The sequence below is a fragment of the Pseudochaenichthys georgianus genome, chromosome 24 (genome assembly GCF_902827115.2).
Source record: "Pseudochaenichthys georgianus chromosome 24, fPseGeo1.2, whole genome shotgun sequence".
In the NCBI taxonomy this organism is placed as follows: Eukaryota; Metazoa; Chordata; class Actinopteri; order Perciformes; family Channichthyidae; genus Pseudochaenichthys; species Pseudochaenichthys georgianus.
Window position 1 is genome coordinate 5,952,205 of NC_047526.1, and position 19,116 is coordinate 5,971,320.

General features: G+C 42.3%; 1 protein-coding gene across 1 annotated transcript; it reads right to left on the bottom strand.

The window, feature by feature from the left end:
* Positions 1–1,337: 1,337 nt before the first annotated feature.
* LOC117439483 (uncharacterized protein C14orf132) lies at positions 1,338–11,107 on the bottom strand. Its single transcript, XM_034075374.2, has 2 exons — positions 10,960–11,107; positions 1,338–1,571 (listed from the first exon to the last, which is right to left on the bottom strand). Exons 1-2 carry the CDS (start codon positions 10,984–10,986, stop codon positions 1,338–1,340), a joined length of 261 nt encoding a protein of 86 aa, XP_033931265.1. The 5' UTR covers positions 10,987–11,107.
* Positions 11,108–19,116: the final 8,009 nt, after the last annotated feature.

Genomic DNA, 19,116 nt, shown 5'->3' on the forward strand with positions numbered 1-19,116 from the left:
AATAATAAACATTATACATTTGTCCTAGAAAAGCATGAGCAAAATGTAAACCTAGTTTTTATTACAGTGTATTTTTTTTAAAATAAATTACATTTTTATCACAAAAAAAGATGGACACTTCCATTGTTACATTTGATCTAGCAAAGAGTATTTTTCAAAAACTAATCATATTTCATTTATATTGTTGGGGAATGAGTTAAAGACAATATATATATATAAGGAATTGTGCATGTTGAATTTAGATCTGTATTTTTTTTTAAACCCTGAAATATGTCCCAAGGGTTCAAAACTAAAGGTCACCATGCCTTTCAGGTGATGCTCCAACACTGTGGAACTCTCTCCCTATAGTGATCCGCTCTGCACTCTCTGTAGAAGCTTTTAAATAACTACTGAAGACCTACCTTTTACTTCTATTTGAAATGTGTGTGATGTGTGTGTTCCTTTCAGGACTCCACGTGGTCTGTGTTTTGTGTTTATGTTGACCTTACATTTCCGCCTCATGTGGCTATTGTATTCATGTTTCTGTGGTCTTCATTTTAACTTGTGATCTTACTTGTGAAGTAAGTAATTCTATTTCTGTGAAAGGTGCTATAATAAAGAAACGTATTATTATAAAACATTTTTACAGACATTGTTAACAGTAAACTAAAAACACTCAATAATTACACAGGACTTCAAAGAGGGCTTTACAAGTTAAAAATGTGTCCTCAAAACCGTTTATCAATATTGAATGAAAAAGGGAAAAAAATCAATCACAACCCGTCTCTGCTAGTCTTCTGCTGGGCACTGTGCCAAAGTGTTACACAGCCAGCACACACACACACACACACACACACACACACACACACACACACACACACACACACACACACACACACACACACACACACACACACACACACACACACACACACACACACACACACACACACACACACACACACACACACACACACACACACACACACACACACACACACACACACACACACACACACACACACACACACACACACACACACACACACACACACTCAGTGATACACATGTACTTTGAAGCACATGTACTTTGAAGCACATGTACTTTGAAGCACATACACTTAACCAGGAAAGAAGACATGTGTACATTCTGTCTGCTATCACCACTTTTCACAACGCTTCGCTGGCAGAAGTTCTCAAGTGCTTTGTAACTTCCGGTTAGTTTTGCTGATGTGTATTTTATTGACTAAATGCAATTCCAATGTCTGAGTCATCCACTTGCAGATCGCCCCCAAAGCCCATCACAGCTCATGTCTAGTCATAAAATATATTCATACATACTGCCCAGAGTACTCATTTCAGAATGTGAACGCGTACACTACACCCAGGACTACAATGTTCCCAATGGTGGCAGTGATGGCTATCCAGAGCCAAATGGCGTCCCTGGACATGGACTGGGGGGGTTCCTCAGGCTGGCTTTGAGCTGCCATGGAGGCAGCGTGGACGCTGGAAGAAGAAGTGAACAGAGAGTGGTCCGTGCTGTAGTCATCATTAGGCGATGAGTCCATGAAGACCCCCGTCATCATTGGAATCTTTGGGCCCAAAGAAAAAGAACAAGGCAGTTACAAACTCGACTGGGACTTTATAGAATATGATAAAGCTGCTTTTCAAATGTTCAGAAAGGTTTAAAAACGTTAACTCTGTCGAGCTCAGGCCCTAATAATAATAATCAGAGCAAAAACAATATGTCATAAGGCGTGCCTTGGAAATACTTGTTTACATAAATGGTGACCAAACCGTTTGAGAGCTACTGAGATATTAGACTAAGTTAACTATCTAAACACTCAGAGTCCTTTACCTTACTGAGCCGGGAGCTTGTATTTTATATTTAACACAAACCGTTGACAATGACATTTGTATGTCTGGTGCTTTTCCTAAGATTTAACTTGGCTACTGTAACAACTGCAAAAACTCTAATCTTGGATGGCCAGCCTTTATCTTGAATATTCTGTCAAACCTGTTTGACATCTCCTCACAAGGAACAAGGAAATGTTGCCTATTTTATGGTAAAAGACACATTTAAAGTTCATTTATAGGGCCGTTAATCGTTTCTATTATGAATCTTTGTGTTCTATTAATATTTAAGTGTTCTATTAATAGTTTTAGAATGTACCTTTTCGTTATAACTTGGTTTCTAAGATTGTTAAACGCTAGGTGTGGTTTTTGGATTATCTCACCTTGAAGGACTTCTAGTATTTGCAAAATAAATACAACAATAATCTGCTGACAGTCAAGTCTTTGCCCAAGTATTTACGTTTGGTGTCTATTATGATGAAGTCAAAGCTATGTAACGTGCATGTCCCTCAAAGAGTTTATGGTAATCAAAAATAGTCAAAGTCAACTTAATTGTCAATTCCTCCGTGTGTGATACATACAGGGATATCTAAATGCTGTTTCTCACCATCCCAAAGAATACAAATATACAAATGAGGGCTGGGCAACTTACTGTAATGTGTTATTAATAAACACTAACAGTTTTTTTAATTATTATTATTATTTTGAAAGTCCGTTGCTCACTGGCTCTGAATACACATACAGACACAGCAATGGTCCCAGGAGGGGCGCGATGAAAGCAGTATTGTCTTAGAATGGGCGTATCATGCGTTTTAACCAATGAGAGCATTTGGGGCGGGTCGAAGACTGCTGCAGCGCTCACATGAACAGAAACAGAAACGAAGTGGCGGGGACAGAAACATGGAGAAAGGTACCGAACTCTGACATGGACATTTTACATCTCAATTGATAGAACCAGTTATTTGTAACCAGTGGCGTAGCTGTGGGCCTGGGCCCACCCACATGCACGTCTGGCCCACCCACAGCCAATCAGCGCGTTATAGAGTGGCGAAGTCCCTCCCCTTCTGGTGGACCTCCATGGGACCTTATTTCGGAAAAATTATGTATTGAAGTCAATGGAGAGAGAAAGATTATCTTTCGATCCCATTTGAATTGTGCCACGAATTACACATATGATGTTTGTCAATTTAAAAGATAATTTTGCAAGTCAAAAAAAATGTTGTCGTAAAACTGTGAAGTAACACATTTTTGTGTGAAACACTCAATGAACCACATCTCTGGTCTCGCACAACAACACACGTCACCAAGATGGCCGTCACTACTATCTTGTCAACAAAACGATTGACTACCCTCACTATCACCACAATGAAACACGTCCAGAAGAATGTCATGCAAAGCTGCCTGCCTGCCTTCCTTTGATTCTCTCTGAACTGCCTGATCTTTTTAATGTATAATGTCAACCATTTGTGCCAACCCAGTCTCACGGCATTTCGTGTTCACCAACACGATTTTTAATCTATTGATTCGTGTTCACCAACACGATTTGCCCCTTTTTTTCGTGTTGCACAGCACGATTTTAAAAGCAATGTATTTCTACTGGTAACGTGTTTCGTGCCTTCAGGCTGCAGCACGTCTTTTTCTCCGGTCGGGTCGTGGAAGATCGGAAGCTGTGTGGTTCATAAAAACATGTTCTTACTCAATATCAAGCCACAATTATTGCTTTTATTTTAAATCGTATAATTTCGGACTTTTGTTGCCGTCTGTGAGGAAAATAAATAGGGCTCAGAGCCTCAGGATACTGAAATCTGTATTTTTAAATATTTTTTTCCTTCTAATTTGTTATTCTTTTCAAAATAACACACTGTTATTTACTCACCAATAACACACAATTATCCTTGCTTTTATTTATTGGTTTAATTCCATAATCTCGGGCTTTTTTGGTGTCCGTCAGGAACTGAATTTCAAAATAAAAATAACCGGAAACAGACGTAGGCCTGTAAGGGACATTTCGAGCATCATTGCGATTGTCAACATTTCTGAGTTTAGGATGGCCGAAGACACTACACTACCCATAATCCCCAGCTATCGTTTAGGACTACAGTTCCCGTAAGGTTACGCAGAGCGTCAAACAGCTGTGTGAAATGGAACGAAACCACGCCAGACTATCCAAAACTGGAATCGAACACCCCTCCAGAACTACACATGCTGGCTATTGTGTTTCGCAAAATGTTCTATGGGACGTCTCTACTGAACGTTTTCGTTTTTCCCACAATTAGAAGTTGCCATTATTAAACACATTGGTGTTATCAAATGTAAAACATATAATTAATAAATGGGTGAAAATCGCTTGTGTCCATAATGCGCAGCATTAATATATACCCACATGACAGCTCATTGCTACTTTGTAATTCTACTCCACTACAATTCAGAGCATTGCATTTATTTGAGTTACTTTGCAGATTCTGATTAATTATGTGAAATATAAACAACCCTTAAATCAGACTTTAGTTACACCTGAGTAAAATTCAGGTAAGGTGATTGTCAAGTGCCAACAATCAGGAGAGATATTGGATAGTTGGTGCTTAAGAAGACTAAACATGTATCTGCAATTGACATGAATGGAAACAAGTAATAAAGTATATTCATTACTCGTTATGCTCTACTAATAGTTAATAAAGACTGTATATTATGGCTATTTTGCACATCCCTTTCAAGATTTTCAAAGGTTTATTGACATATCATACACAACTACGGTGTAGTTATGCAATGAATGAAAAACTTGGGTCACAGGTTCCTCAACAGTGCATTACAAGACATCTATCAATATGTGTGTACCTCCACCATTAAACTGTCATATTCTGCACATTTCTTATTCTATCTACATACATAAGAGTATAATTAATGTGTATAATATCAGTTAAAATAAGTGCTTCAACACAGTTAACATTGCAGGAAAGGTATATATTAGACGTTAATTACTTTGCCAGGCTTAATATTTAATATTTAATGTTTAAATAAAGGTTAATCCGTTTTTCTGTTTTGCACATCCTCCTATTAATATCTGTGTACATCCTGCACTAAACTGTTTTATTGTAGAGATCACTTATAGTATCTTCTTGATTTTTTATATTCTATATTTCTATATTTATACTTTCCCCCTATGAAAGTATGTACTCTTAATATTTTTTTAATCAAATATAACACATAAAAACAATAATTCAATAACGTGCTTTAACCACTAGGAGGTGCACACAAGGTACACACAGCCATAATAACTTTGTATTATTAGTGTGTATGTACAACATCTGAAGATGTATAGTTTTATGCATGCTTTCACATCATTTTACAGCATATTGCTATACTATTTCAGACTCAGTATTTACATTCTTACATTCAAAGAAAATAAGTAATATCTTTGAAAACTACAGTCCTTTTCTATCAGCTGTGCACCGTTATGGTGTAAATATAACCTATCTATGAATTAGATCAAATGTAAAAGTCGGCCGAATTAGTGTTGATACTGCGAGGAGACGTATTGTGTGAAGAGAAATTGAAGATGTTGTTTAATTGTTGATATATTTATGATCCACGTCAAGTATTCAGTTTCGGCGCCATTTCTTCCAGTTTTTCCAAAGGTCTTCTCATCAGGGCTCTCTAAATAAAGAACTACGGCAGATCTGTAATATGTAATGCAGCCGAACCGTGTATTACAATGCCGTTATGTGATGACTTTCAAAGAGAAAAGCAAGAGCACTCGGAATTAAGTATTATTTTATACTTTTAAAATGTTTTCCGGATTTCATATAATATAAACACCAAATCCCAGCATGCATTGCGGCTAACACATCCAATCAGCGAGCTTAAAACCATAGCTGAGGATCTTGGGTAATCGCTCGAAATGCCTACGTCTGTTTCCGGTTATATTTATTTTGAAATTCAGTTCCTGACGGACGCCAAAAAAGCCCGAGATTATGGAATTAAACCAATAAATAAAAGCAAGGATAATTGAGTGTTATTGGTGAGTATCCGCTGCGGTGTGAACAGGAAAAAACTCAGACACACACACACACACACACACAGACACACATGCACAGACACACACATCCACACACACATGCACGCACACACAAATGCACATCCAAACACACACACACACACACACACATCCATGCACTCATACACACGCACACACACACACACACACACACACACACACACACACACACACACACACACACACACACACACACACACACACACACACACACACACAGACCAGGGTTTCCGTTAGCCGGTAATTAACGGTTTTTAGCTGGTAACATTTATTAAAAACCGGTAAATTCAAAACCTGCCGGTCAAAATGTCTGGTAATAATTAGGGAGGCTCCGATCGATCGGCCGCCGGTCATTATCGGCCGATATTCACTCTTAATAGTTTGATCGGTGCTCTCTATAAAGGCCGATCAGCAGAGCTGGATCTGATCGATATGGACATAAACGCGAGTGAAGTGTAACCGGACGAGAGAGAGAGAGATCAGATCAGCTGCTGAGTCAGACGGAGATAATCACTTGAAGCCCCGCCCTCTGTTTAGCGCGCTGCAGGACCTGCATGAGAAACGGGCTGCCAGGAGAGAGAGGGAGAGGGAGAGGGGAAAAGAGAGGATCCGTTTCTCCCGTGTTATTATTCAAATGAAATGTAAACTTTTGAATAATGTACGTTATCTATGTAATAATTATGTTGTTTGTGGAATCATTTATTGAAAAATGAATCTGAGTTTTTCGATCTGTTACGATTATAAACTGAAGCAATATAGAAATGAGCCCCGTGAACTGAGTTTTAAACTGAAGCATATCTGCTCATAGTCCGGTAATTACCTGCTAACGGAAACTCTGCTACACAACTCTTATTATTATTGAAATATGACCGGTAAGTTTCAAATTAGTCCGTTAAAATAAATTCTGCCCGGACATTTGACCGGCGAGAAAAAATCCTAGCGGAAACCCTGACACAGACATAGACTCACAGAGACATACAGACTCAAAAACACTTGCACACTGTCACACACAAACAAAGACACACACAAACACACACGTACAGACAAACAGACATACAGATACACACACTCACTTCTGCACACTCTCACACACATACAAACATAGACACAAACACACACACACACTCACACAAACACACATACACACACACACACAGACACACACTCTCGCTGCCGGGGGTCTGATGCATACAGACCAGAGTGCTCTTTACAAGGCAGCTGTGGCCCAAGCTGAACATCTTGATGTTGCTTTGAACAACACACAATCAGTTTGAGGACAGTCAGGGGTTTTAAATGCTCCTCTGTGTGTCCCCTCCCCTGCAGGGCCACCCTGTGAAGAGATGAAGCGCTAGTGAGAGCCTGCAGCTGTGTGTCCACTGAGGCTGAGTGCTCACTTCATGCTTTTATATTCTGAAAACAGAATGTTCTATGTCAGTCAGGGAGCACTTGGTTATCCAAAGGTTGTTATATAAAACATAGTGTTATATTTCTACATGAATCAACTAATTGGTAAATTTAAATACATAAGAGAAACAGAACATAACATTTAGTGCCTCTTATCAGTGAGGATGTAGCTTTAACGAAAAGTAATACAAATAAAGGAAATACAATAAAATACATATCTTATGTAAGATTGTTCAACCGATCTGTGTTAAACATGCCATTTCTGTATTATTCCAATCCTTTTTAATAATTAAAAATGATTGGAATAATGAGCTGCACTAAACTACATTTTAGCATTTAAAATACCGAGCCATTCTTTTGCGGTTATTTTGGTGAAAGTAACTAAAAAGTAACTAAAAGTAGTGTAACTCATTACATTTCAGAGACATTAATTTTGTAATGTAACTTATTACTTTCAAAAGACAGTAATAAGTCATGTAATATATTACATTTTGGAAGTAACTTGCCCAACACTGGTTATAATATGTGATATGTATTAATATGTAATAATATTCAAATAATATTAAGCTAGCCTAGTTAGCTAGTTTTGTTAAACGGTTCTGCCGCTCGAAGAGTGAGCTGCTCTGAATCTCCGAACTGTATATTCCACCAACACTATGACTTCGTATACAACGGGTGACTCTGGCTGATCTGCAGTATTATAACAAGTTTCACAAATGTTCCTGCTGGCTTATATCTGAGCCTGATCTGTATTTGAGGGCTTTTTTCAAATGACTAAAACGCTTTAATATCTGCATCTACTCGAAAGACTGCTGCATCCATTCTACTTATTGATACTCAAATACTTTGCTGGTTGTTAAATCATTTTCTGCTTCCAACGGCAACTTTGAAAAAATAATGCAATAGATTGATTTATAGGTTAAAACAAAACAAAAGTCAGTGGGACTTTTTTGACTTGAGAAAAGTTCAAGTCAAAACGTAAACGTTGAAAAGGTAAAATATTAGGTTTTCACTTGTTGGGAGTTGTATATAACGAATCCATCAGCCATGTGTTGCTTCACAGAGCCCCCTGGCTGAACACTTAATGTACAAAGATTTGTATGATGGCCGCCTGAAACACAAAAAAGCTTGTTCTCTGGTACAACTCAAAAAGACGGGCACAGTTCCAGCTCCAAGGCTTTTTGTGTCGTCTGTTCACTGGATGTGAGTAAGTGTGAGGTCAACCTAGCGTCCTCCCAAAGTCCAACAACTAGGACAGATAATGTTCAGTAGTGAGATAGAATAAGCGTATCGTCACTCTCGGGTCTCCTCTGTGTCTGTGCTGCTTCATGTTTGTGTTGCTAGCTTGTAATAAATTACATTTATATAGTAATAATAATACATTTAATCAATATAGCGCTTTTCAGGACACACAAAGATGCTTATATTAGCTTAAGTTAAATATAGATGTGTTAAAACCCTTGATCACGGCACTTACTTCACGTTGTAATCACACGATAGTACAGCTCAAGCACTCAAAACTCTCCTTCTCTTAGCGACTGTCGTAGTAGAGTTAAATAACTCACTATTTCGATTGGGACCAAATAGTACAATTGTAAAATTTGTATCACTTTAAGTATTTTGACTGTGAAAAGTAAGTCAAAATGTACTGTGTTCTTGCAGAATCAGGAAATGATATCCCTCAATCAGAGAGCGTCCTGGCGACTTCTGATCTCTACCCTCGGAGAAATGTGCCCGACTACAAAACGCTGCCTGGTAACTCCTGCAGAATGTTTTACTTAAAGGGCCCTATTATTCTTGCTGCACATTCCTCTGGTAACAGTTAGGAATAATGAGAATTCAGCTTATATAGACCCACCCCTTGTCTCATGTCCGGTTCAATAGCTTATGTCTTAGTTCTTCCTGTTTAGCACTAGCAGCATTGTGAACAATGAATCTCACTGCAGTGATCGGATGGTTTTACAGCATTCGTCCTCTGTTAGTGACTCGCACAACGACATATGAAAACAGCCCAAAATATTATATTACATTACATTACATCACATTTAGCTGACGCTTTTATCCAAAGCGACTTACAATAAGTGCGTTCGACCAACAAGATACAAACTTGAAAAAACAGAATCATATAAGTACATCAGGCTTCATAGAGCTAAAACATTTCAAGTGCTACTCAACTGGCTTTAGATAAGCCAGCCCTTTATTAGTATATAAGTGCTTTGTTAATAGTTCTATCGCTCGAAGTGGAGTCGAAAGAGATGAGTTTTCAGTCTGCGCCGGAAGGTGTGTAAGCTTTCTGCTGTCCTGATGTCAATGGGGAGCTCATTCCACCATTTTGGAGCCAGGATAGCAACCCCACGTGTTTCTGCTGATGGGAATTTGGGTCCCCCTCGCAGCGAGGGTGCAACGAGTCGTTTGGCTGATGCAGAGCGGAGTGCACGTGCTGGGGTGTACGGTTTAACCATGTCCTGGATGTAGGAAGGGCCAGATCCATTCGCAGCATGGTACGCAAGTACCAGGGTCTTGAAGTGGATTCTAGCTTATATGGAAATGTTTAAATAAATTGTGTATATGGCCCCTGCTATAGGAGCTACGTCCATGTCCTAAGCAGTGACACAAACAAACTGGAATTGTATTTTTGAATTATTGAATGTATTGTAATCTGAAATGTTCAACACCATCTCAAAGTTATTTTTTGTTTAAACTGTTACATTGTTGTATTGATACATGCAGATGTATTTTCCCTATGTTTAGAATATGTCCCACCCCCTCCAGGACACCCTGGATGCTGCACCCCTGCTGTCTCACGGAGAGATACCGCAGGTCCTTCCTGCAGCGGTCAGACTGTACAACCAGCACAGCCCCTAGTAGACCCCCCCTCCACTACACTCACCACAACACAGACTATATCACCCCTTGCTGCTAAATACCAATCAACTATGTGCAATACGTGCTATATCTGCAATATATATATATGCCGTTAATAACTGTGTAATTGGCTGCTAAATCCTTTACAAGAATCGTTACAAGGTGTGTTTTTTGCATTTTGTAAATTGTGTAACTTGCTGCTGTTAAATACCATCAAACTATGTGCAATATGTGCAATATATACATTATTATATGCCATTAATAACTGTGTAATATATACCTGGCTGCTAAATCCTAAGAACTGCAACAGAATTTGTATTTTGAAAAGTATTTATTTTTACTTTTATTTTTTTATTATATCATAACTTAGTACTTTTTTAACATATGTATCATTAAGCTGTCTGTGGCTCTTTCCTGCTGTAACGATGCAAATGTCCCCTCTGTGGGACTAATAAAGGTATTCTGATTCTGATTCTGAATACACAGAAAAAGTTGTAATGGTAGATGTTACATGGACTTTGCAATTTATTTTAACTACATGACATTGGAGTTAAATATATAAATATAAATCGCTTTGGTTTAACACGTAATAAAAACATACAGCATTTATTAATATTTGCCATCATCGCTACGTCACAGTTTTGAAATCACACCTAGGACATCAATAACATTTCAATAACGTGTCAAAAATAACTGTACATTTTTTTGCAGAGTATCTTTTAAAATATTTATTTAATGCATATATTTTCAGCTCACTTTAATTAGACTGATACAAATAAATAGTAGAAGAGTGAGTGTTTTACCTGCGCTGCCATGAAGGACAGATCCATGGTGGCGGGGTCTTTGATGGCAGTTTCCGGCGTCTGGTCCTACTGAAACGTTGTGGATAGTCGTCCTACGGCAGCTGGGAAGGACAGGATCCCCTGCTGAAGGAGACACAATGCATCATCTTCTACATGCCCAACATACAACATCAACGCTTCTCCAGGCAAACAGTCTGCTGAGAGATAGAGAGAAGGCAGGATGTAGCATTGTGATAGAGAGACAGAGAAAGAGAGAGAGAAGAGGGGGGGGGATTATATTTGAATATTATTCTATATAATTATGGAGATCACACTCAGGTTAATTCAAATAGCTGTATTAGCTTAAAGGTCACCTATTATGCAAAATCCCCTTTTTCATGTATTTTATACATTAATATGTTTCCCCTCTGTGTTATGAGATCCTGCACATTTCAGGAAAAAAAGATCCTTTCTTTTTGTCCTGATCCATCTATATAAAAACCTGTCTGAATATGAGCTGATCAGATTGTAGCCACTTTGTGATGTCACAATGTTTGTATGGGTTGTGCAACCATTAGCCAATACTCGCATGCATTTAAAGCTACAGATACAGTATCAGCACTTTTGGAACAGGGCTGAAACAGAGGGGTTTATGGGATGCTAGAATGCCTTAATTATTGTGCTGTATAATGCTGATAGTCAATTCATATAATACATGAATAAGAAACTAATTATAGAAGACGTGAGATGTGAGTCCTGGTGAAGCAGAATGGAATAGATTAATGCTAAAACCTGGGGGGGAAATGATAAATAACCTGGTGCATGTTATAATGCACTGCAGCCCTCAATTGTTAATAACTCATATCTTTTTTTATTATTTTATTTAGTTTTTGACTATATAAGAGAAAGGTTCACTTACAAATCTAAACAATCACTTAAAAATGTAACTTTACGAACACTTTATATCCCCACCTGTTGTCTTGTTGCCACTGGCTTTGCAAATACATACATACTGTTTATGTTTATTATGTATTTTCATGTGTAATGCCTTGTCTGCAAGCTGCTGTGACAAAAGAAGAATTTATAAAAACAAAAGTCTTTGTTGAAATAGACCTTAATATAAGCATCCCTCCAATAACACGCACAACAAATGTTCTACTTCGAGGCGATGGAACTTTATGTTGTAAAATGTTGACTGAGGTTTTGGGACTCATTCTTGCACCATTCTATTTATCTTTCTGGTCACTTCACAACAATGTTAGCAAGTGTTTCTCTTTTTTCATGTTGTTTTTTAAGACCTCGGATGTGCCAAGGACAAGAAATGGCATCTACCAGTCCATAATCAATTCATGGTCCGTGCTGGGACTTGAACCATCAACCCTTGCATTGGCCGGGAATCGAGCGCTGCTTGGAATACAGCTATGCTAACCACTATACATGAGAGTAAAGGCACGGACACACCATGCCGATTATCAGCGTCGGTGGGCGTCAGGCCGACGATGAGCGTCAACACGCCCTACTCAGATTGGTGTGACCTGCACCGGGCACCGGGCAGTCGGCCAAAGGTAGTCGGCAAAATAAATCACTCTGATTGGCTGTTCAGCTAGCGAATCAGTGCATGAGAAGTGAAACGGAGGTGAGGGACCCAAACAAACTATTAAGAAGGCAAATCTGAGATTTCATTTAACTCCAGCTCTCGACACAGGTTCGGGAAAGCCCCGTGAGCTTCTCGCTGTAGAGTGAAAATGGAACGCAATCGCTATTTGTTGTTTGTTTATATCACGCAGTCTGTTCTTCTTCTCTCGGTTATCACGCAGTCTGTCTTCCGGTTGTTGCCTCTTTTGAATGACGAATACACACTACCGCCACCTGCTGGTAAGGAGAGTTAGTGCCACTCACGCATAAGCAGTTCGTACGTGCTTCTTGGCCGTCGGCTGAAGTCTTTGCGGTGTGTTCCAGTGCGACACATGGCCAAAACGCAGAGACGCGAGGCGACGCAACAGTCGGGGGTCTGTCTGTGTCAGTTCTTTGTTGTCAGATTGGTGTGTCCGGGCCTTACCACATGCGTCATAGATGAGGGTATCATCTACGTCAGTTTATGGCCAGGCCACTTTTGGGGCTCCACCAGGTTGCAGGTCGGCTCCATGTGCTCTGTTGTCATAGCCTTTCTTGCCCCGTAGACCTTCCCTGTTTTGGATGCGATCTCATAGGCTTGTCGCATTCGGTTTTGCCAGTTCTGTACATATTCCGTGTAAGTCTCTTTTGCCTCTCTGGGCTGTAGGTTGAAAAGCAGGTCTACTGGCAAACGAGGTGACCTTCCGTAGAGCAAGTAGTAGGGAGAGAACCCTGTGACCCCACTGCGGGTGCAGTTGTACGCGTGCACCTGTTTTGTCAATGAGCTCTTCCAATCAGCCTTCTGTTCACTTGTGAGGGCGTGGAGCATTGATAAGATAGTTCTATTGAACAGTTCACACTTCCCGTTGCCTTGGGGGTGGTAACATGTTGTGTGGGACCCCCGCACGTCACAGCTCTTCTGTAGTCGGTCCATCAACTGGTTGTCAAACTCTCTCCTCATGTCGTGGTGAATTCTCTCTGGAAATCCGACGCGGAGTGCAAATTCATTGAATAGCTTGTTTAAGCAGATTTGTTTTTCGGGGCGTAGGCTTGGGCGAAACCAGTGAAATGATCGATCACAATGAGAATGTACTCAAACCCCTGTTTGCATGTCTCTAAGTGTAAAAAGTAGGGGTGTAACGGTATCCGTATTCGTCCCGTACCATCACGGTTCGGCACATGCAGTCACACGGCGAATACGCCTTTTTTTTACGAGTGGGAAAAAAGTCCATCATTCAGGGCAGTATCCACTACACTATATATAATCCAGGGGGCGGTATTGCGCCTGAAAGCCGTTTGTCAGCCGCCCTTAAACAACAAATCAAGAACAAGAACAAAACACAACAAAACGAACAAAATACAAGAAGAAGAAAAGTTAGTATGGCGATTTCAGATAACACACACGCTAGAACGTACCTGCTTCTTTTAAATCAGCTGTGTGGGAACATTTCGGGTTCACCTCTCAAGTCCTCTCTCCAGTCTCCACTCAAGTCCCTACTCAAGTGCTGTTGGAGGTTCCGACGGTGGGTCCTGCCAACTCTATGTCCTGTCCCGTTGGGGGTCCCGCCGACTACTCTTCTGCCGGGGGTCCTGCCAACCCTATGTCCTGTGCCGTTGGAGGTCCCGCCGACTACTCTCCTGCCGGGGGTCCTGCCAATCCTATATCCTGTCCCGTTGGGGGTCCCGCCGACTACTCTTCTACCGGGGGTCCTGCCAACCTCGTGTCCTGTCCCGTTGGGGGTCCCGCCGACTACTCATCTGCCGGGAGTCCTGCCAACTCTGTGTCCTGTTCCGTTGGGGGTTCCGCCGACTACTCTTCTGCCGGGGGTCCTGCCAACTGCGTGTCATGTCCCGTTGGGGGTCCCGCCGACCCTGTGTCCTGTGCCGTTGGAGGCCCCGCCGACTACTCTTCTGCCGGGGGTCCTGCCAACCCTATGTCCTGTGCCGTTGGAGGTCCCGCCGACTACTCTCCTGCCGGGGGTCCTGCCAATCCTATATCCTGTCCCGTTGGGGGTCCCGCCGACTACTCTTCTACCGGGGGTCCTGCCAACCCCGTGTCCTGTCCCGTTGGGGGTCCCGCCGACTACTCATCTGCCGGGAGTCCTGCCAACCCTGTGTCCTGTCCCGTTGGGGGTTCCGCCGACTACTCTTCTGCCGGGGGTCCTGCCAACTGCGTGTCATGTCCCGTTGGGGGTCCCGTCGACCCTGTGTCCTGTGCCGTTGGAGGCCCCGCCGACTACTCTTATGCTGGGGGTCCTGCCAACCCTATGTCCCATGCTGTTGGAGGCCCCGCCGCCGATTATTCTGCCGGGGGTCCTGCCAACCCTATGTCTTGTTCCATTGGAGGTCCCGCCATCACCTGTCTCGCCGGGGGTCCGGCCAACTCCTGGTCCTCTTCCGTGGGGGATCCTGCCGAAGTCTGTCCCACCGGCTCCGGTTCCTGTCCGGCCGACACCGGGTCCTGCCCGACCTCCGGAGCTGTCCCATCAGCGCCTTCCTGCCCGTCCTCCGGAGTTGTTCCGCCTGCTTCGCCTTCGAGCCCAGCCCCCTGAGTGCCGCGGTCTTCACCCTCGAGCCCGGCCCCCTGAGAGCCGTGGTCGTCGTCCTCAAGCCCGGCCTCCTGAGTGCCGCGGCCTTCGCCCTCATGCTCGGCCCCCTGAGTTCGCCCGCTGTGGTCTTCGCCCCTCCATGGACTCTGCCTTGCCCCCGGGCCGTCCGCCCGAGACCCCACCATGGACTCTGCCTTGCCCCCGGGCCGTCCGCCCGAGACCCCCACCATGGACTCTGCCTTGCCCCCAGGCCGTCCGACCGAGACCCCCACCTTGGACTCTGCCTTTCCCCCAGGCCCTCCGCCCGAGTCCCCCTTCTCGGCTTTAGTATGAATAGGCGCTAAAAATGTGCCTGCATTTATTAAAGGTAGGTAGGTAGGCCTACTATAGGTAAGAATGGAGAAACCTGCTCGAGTGCGCATGAATTTGAAAGTACACAACCGAAAAAAATCTGCCCCTTCCTTCAGAGTTCCTTACAGAGCCCCTCCTCCAACACACACAAACGCGCACATAACCAATGAGGGCACGAGATAAGTTTGTGCACAGATGGAAGGCTGACAGGCAGGTAGGCCATCCAGTTACTTTAGCCGGGCCGGCTCAGATGATTGGTCGTGCTTTTTACAGCGCCACGGCTTCCACAGATGAATTTTTTGTAATTATTGTCAAAGCATTTAATATATTCATTGCTACCGGATGTTAAGAGCATTCCATGGAAAATAACAAAAATGGCTTCTGAAGTGAATTACCTACCATACCTTTAAATGTCAGCTAAAAGAGCAGTGAAGAGCAGTGAATTTGCTGTAAAGATATTAACAGTACTTAATGTCAGCTTAGTAAACAAAAAAACATTAGCTAACAGACTAATTTCCACCACTCATGGACCCCACCCACCTTTTCTTGTGAAAAACTGGGTGACATCCTGTCGCCCTTTAGTCCCTCTCTCTTTCTCTCCTTTCTCTTCTTTTCTTAGAGCCTGACTTTGTTGGTCGTTGAAACATGGTACAACACACGTATGTATGCTAAGTACTAGCATCCCTCCTGCTTTCACTAGGCTTGTTTGAGACAAGCAAGACCTGCGCAGTTGCGATCAACGTCTTGCTAGTGCGTTGCATGATGGTTAGTCATTTTGTCCGACTTGCTCTGGAGGCTCGCCCACATGAGACTTTGAAATCTCGCGGGACAAAGACGCCCGCAGCCTTGAGAGCGAGGCGAGGCGAGTTGGCGCAGTTGCTCTCCACGAGCTGCGGAAGCGAAATGCTTGATGGGAAACGGCTCGCTGGTATCTCGAGCTGAGCGCTCATTGGTGGTTTTTACCACGTGCTGCTGATGAAACTCTCCAATTGGCTCGCAAAAGTTTGTTGTTGTTTTGTGTCAGTTTCTACGTCGCCACATCCATTCCCATTTTTCATCATTGTTCCACAATGTTTATCATCATGAAATTAATATCTATATATTTTATACTATACTGCTTACCGTTTTCATACTTTATATATCTTAGCATATTCATACACACTGTTCATACTCAGGGGCGGCGCCAGGGGGTATCTAGGAGTTGCTATAGCAACTCCAGCAATTGGCATAGCAACGGCTTAGCAACCCCATTGTTTTGATATGAAAATGTATCATATTTATACACATTCTCGCGGGCTGCGAGAATGTGTATAAATATGATACATTTTCGTGGGATCTATCAGGGGCCGGTCGTTGTAATTTACTGTGAACTGTTACTTGGCTAATTCTCAGTAGATCGAAAATGGAAACATTTCTCACAGTCACAAGTCAGCGTAAACGACCGCGATCTCCAACGGAGCCGGTCCAGCCGGACAACCCTGCTATCCACAAGGATCCCGATGTTCACTATGAAAACCGGGAGGATTGGGACCATGAAGAACAGGTGCCCCCGCCAACTGACCCGCTGCACCCGCAGCAGCAGGACCAGCTAGCTGCTACCACGAGCTGCAGTGGAACTAGTGGAACTAGCGCTGCTCCTCTCCACACCGTGATGATCCACTGCCCTCATTTCCTCCACCCTGCTCTCTGCAGAGCTCCACTCCAGAATATACAAATTATGCTAGTCAGTGATTCTCAGACACAGCGTCTCACCCTTTGAGCATCTCGGCAGAAATGAGCAGTCACTCCTCTCAGTTACAAATTGTCATTTTAAATGAATCAAGAATGTGTTGTATTTTCCAACGTGGCGTATTGTTCGAGGCGTGCTGACAGTGAGATCTAACATGGGGAATTGTGAATGAGGAGGAGGAGGAGGAGGAGGAGGCAATGTTGTTGGTGGGAGTTAGGGAGAGACCACCCCTTCCAGGTGTGTGTATGTGTGTGCGTTTTCCAGTGTGTGTCACGTGAAAGTCATGAGTGTTATGCTATTGATTGGTTCTGTAAATAAAGAGAACATTTTTGACATTGAAGGCTTGAGTGATCTTGAATAGCGGTGAATGCTACACTATGAACAGGCTCGTGCTTGGCCCACTGGTATTGTTTGTTTATTTTGAAAATGAACTAGCAACGCCGTGCTGTCATATAGCAACTGCTAAGCTACTGCAGCAAAAAAATCCTGGCGCCGCCCATGTTCATACTGCTCACAGGCTGATATCTAGTGTATTCATACCCCACTGTTTATTCATCATTCAATTCATTCTATATGTTATTCTGTAGATTGTGTACATTACCTTCCACTTCACTGCTTGTTGCACCTGGTTAGAAGCTAAACTGCATTTCGTTGTCTCAGTACCTGTAATATGTGCAATAACAATAAAGTTTCTCTTTAAGTTAAACCAAATCATTAAAATAAAATCTAATGTAATGATTTGGTTTAACCTTATTTATTGAATACATCATTTAAAATGGCAAGATTAAATTAATTTCCGCCATTGCAAACCCAACCAGTCAAGCCGACTCCGAGTCCGAGCTGTCCGACTTAAGACGAGCTTTTTGACACCTCCCCCGGCTGCGATCGGCTACTCTCGTCTACTTTCGAGGCGAGCCGCAATGTGTCTCAAACAAGCCTAGGCTGCAGTCGGATAGTTTAAAAATCAGCTCCTAAATTCTAACCCTATCGTCTATTCCTTGACCTCTGAGTGAAACGTCACGGGGTTAAGGGATAGTGGATAGGAGAATTCAAAAGGACTTAGGAGAAGAGACTGCGGTACTTTAGAAAATCCGAATGCACTTTCACTATCCGACGTGTTTATGATGCGCCAGCGGACGTCATTGTGTGCGTCTGCTGCTGTGGGGAAACCATGGAAACCACAGTTTTCTATACAGCGGACTACAACATGGATGTTTAATAAGAACGAGGGACTACTGTGAACTCATCTAGAGACTCTGCACCGTGCTCTGATGCTGCTGCTTTGCTTTATGAACGGGGACAACAGAGAAACATATTCTTCAGGACCAAAGTTGGAATTGAAATACAAAAGGAAAGTGAAACTTCTGCTCGTCCCCCTCTCCCTCCGGTCCACATTAATACAAATGATCCCAATACGTATGATTGTATGAACTAAAGATCTTAAAATCAATACAAATGTATTTATTATAAACGTTAGTCCTTACCATCTATCACTGTGTATATCACCATTCAAACATCTTTTAGAAGTTGAACAAACCCCACACAGCTCAGTGAAGACTGAAATGTTGACTTTATTTGATAATTTCAGTGAAAACTAACGTTCATATTTCTCTTTTTGATTATAATACTGATGAACGTTCAAAACAAAGCACTTTGGCAACTTACCACCTATGTTTTAAAATGCTTAATAAGCACCGTAACTTTCATGATATAATTTCTCGGTCATAATCGGTTGTTTCCGTGAACGGCCGACTGTTGAGTGACGGCAAATGCTGCGGCTGCAAGGCATTGTGGGGCAGCATTTTCGCTTCTCCTGTTGGTTAGGGAGGTCCAGTGGTTCCTAAGCTAAAGGAGGTTATAAAGGAAGTTTGAAACCTCCTTTCCTTTCATTCTCATCATTCTAGAGAATTCGAACGGCACTTATCATGGCTGCCA

What these genes read in the sequence shown, in the direction of transcription:
- LOC117439483 (XM_034075374.2), bottom strand. Translation starts at nt 10,986, where the DNA reads ATGGATCTGTCCTTCATGGCAGCGCAG. An exon ending in TGTCCTTCATGGCAGCGCAG is followed by an intron (nt 1,572 to 10,959) that starts GTAAAACACTCA and finishes TTGGGCCCAAAG; the next exon opens with ATTCCAATGATGACGGGGGT.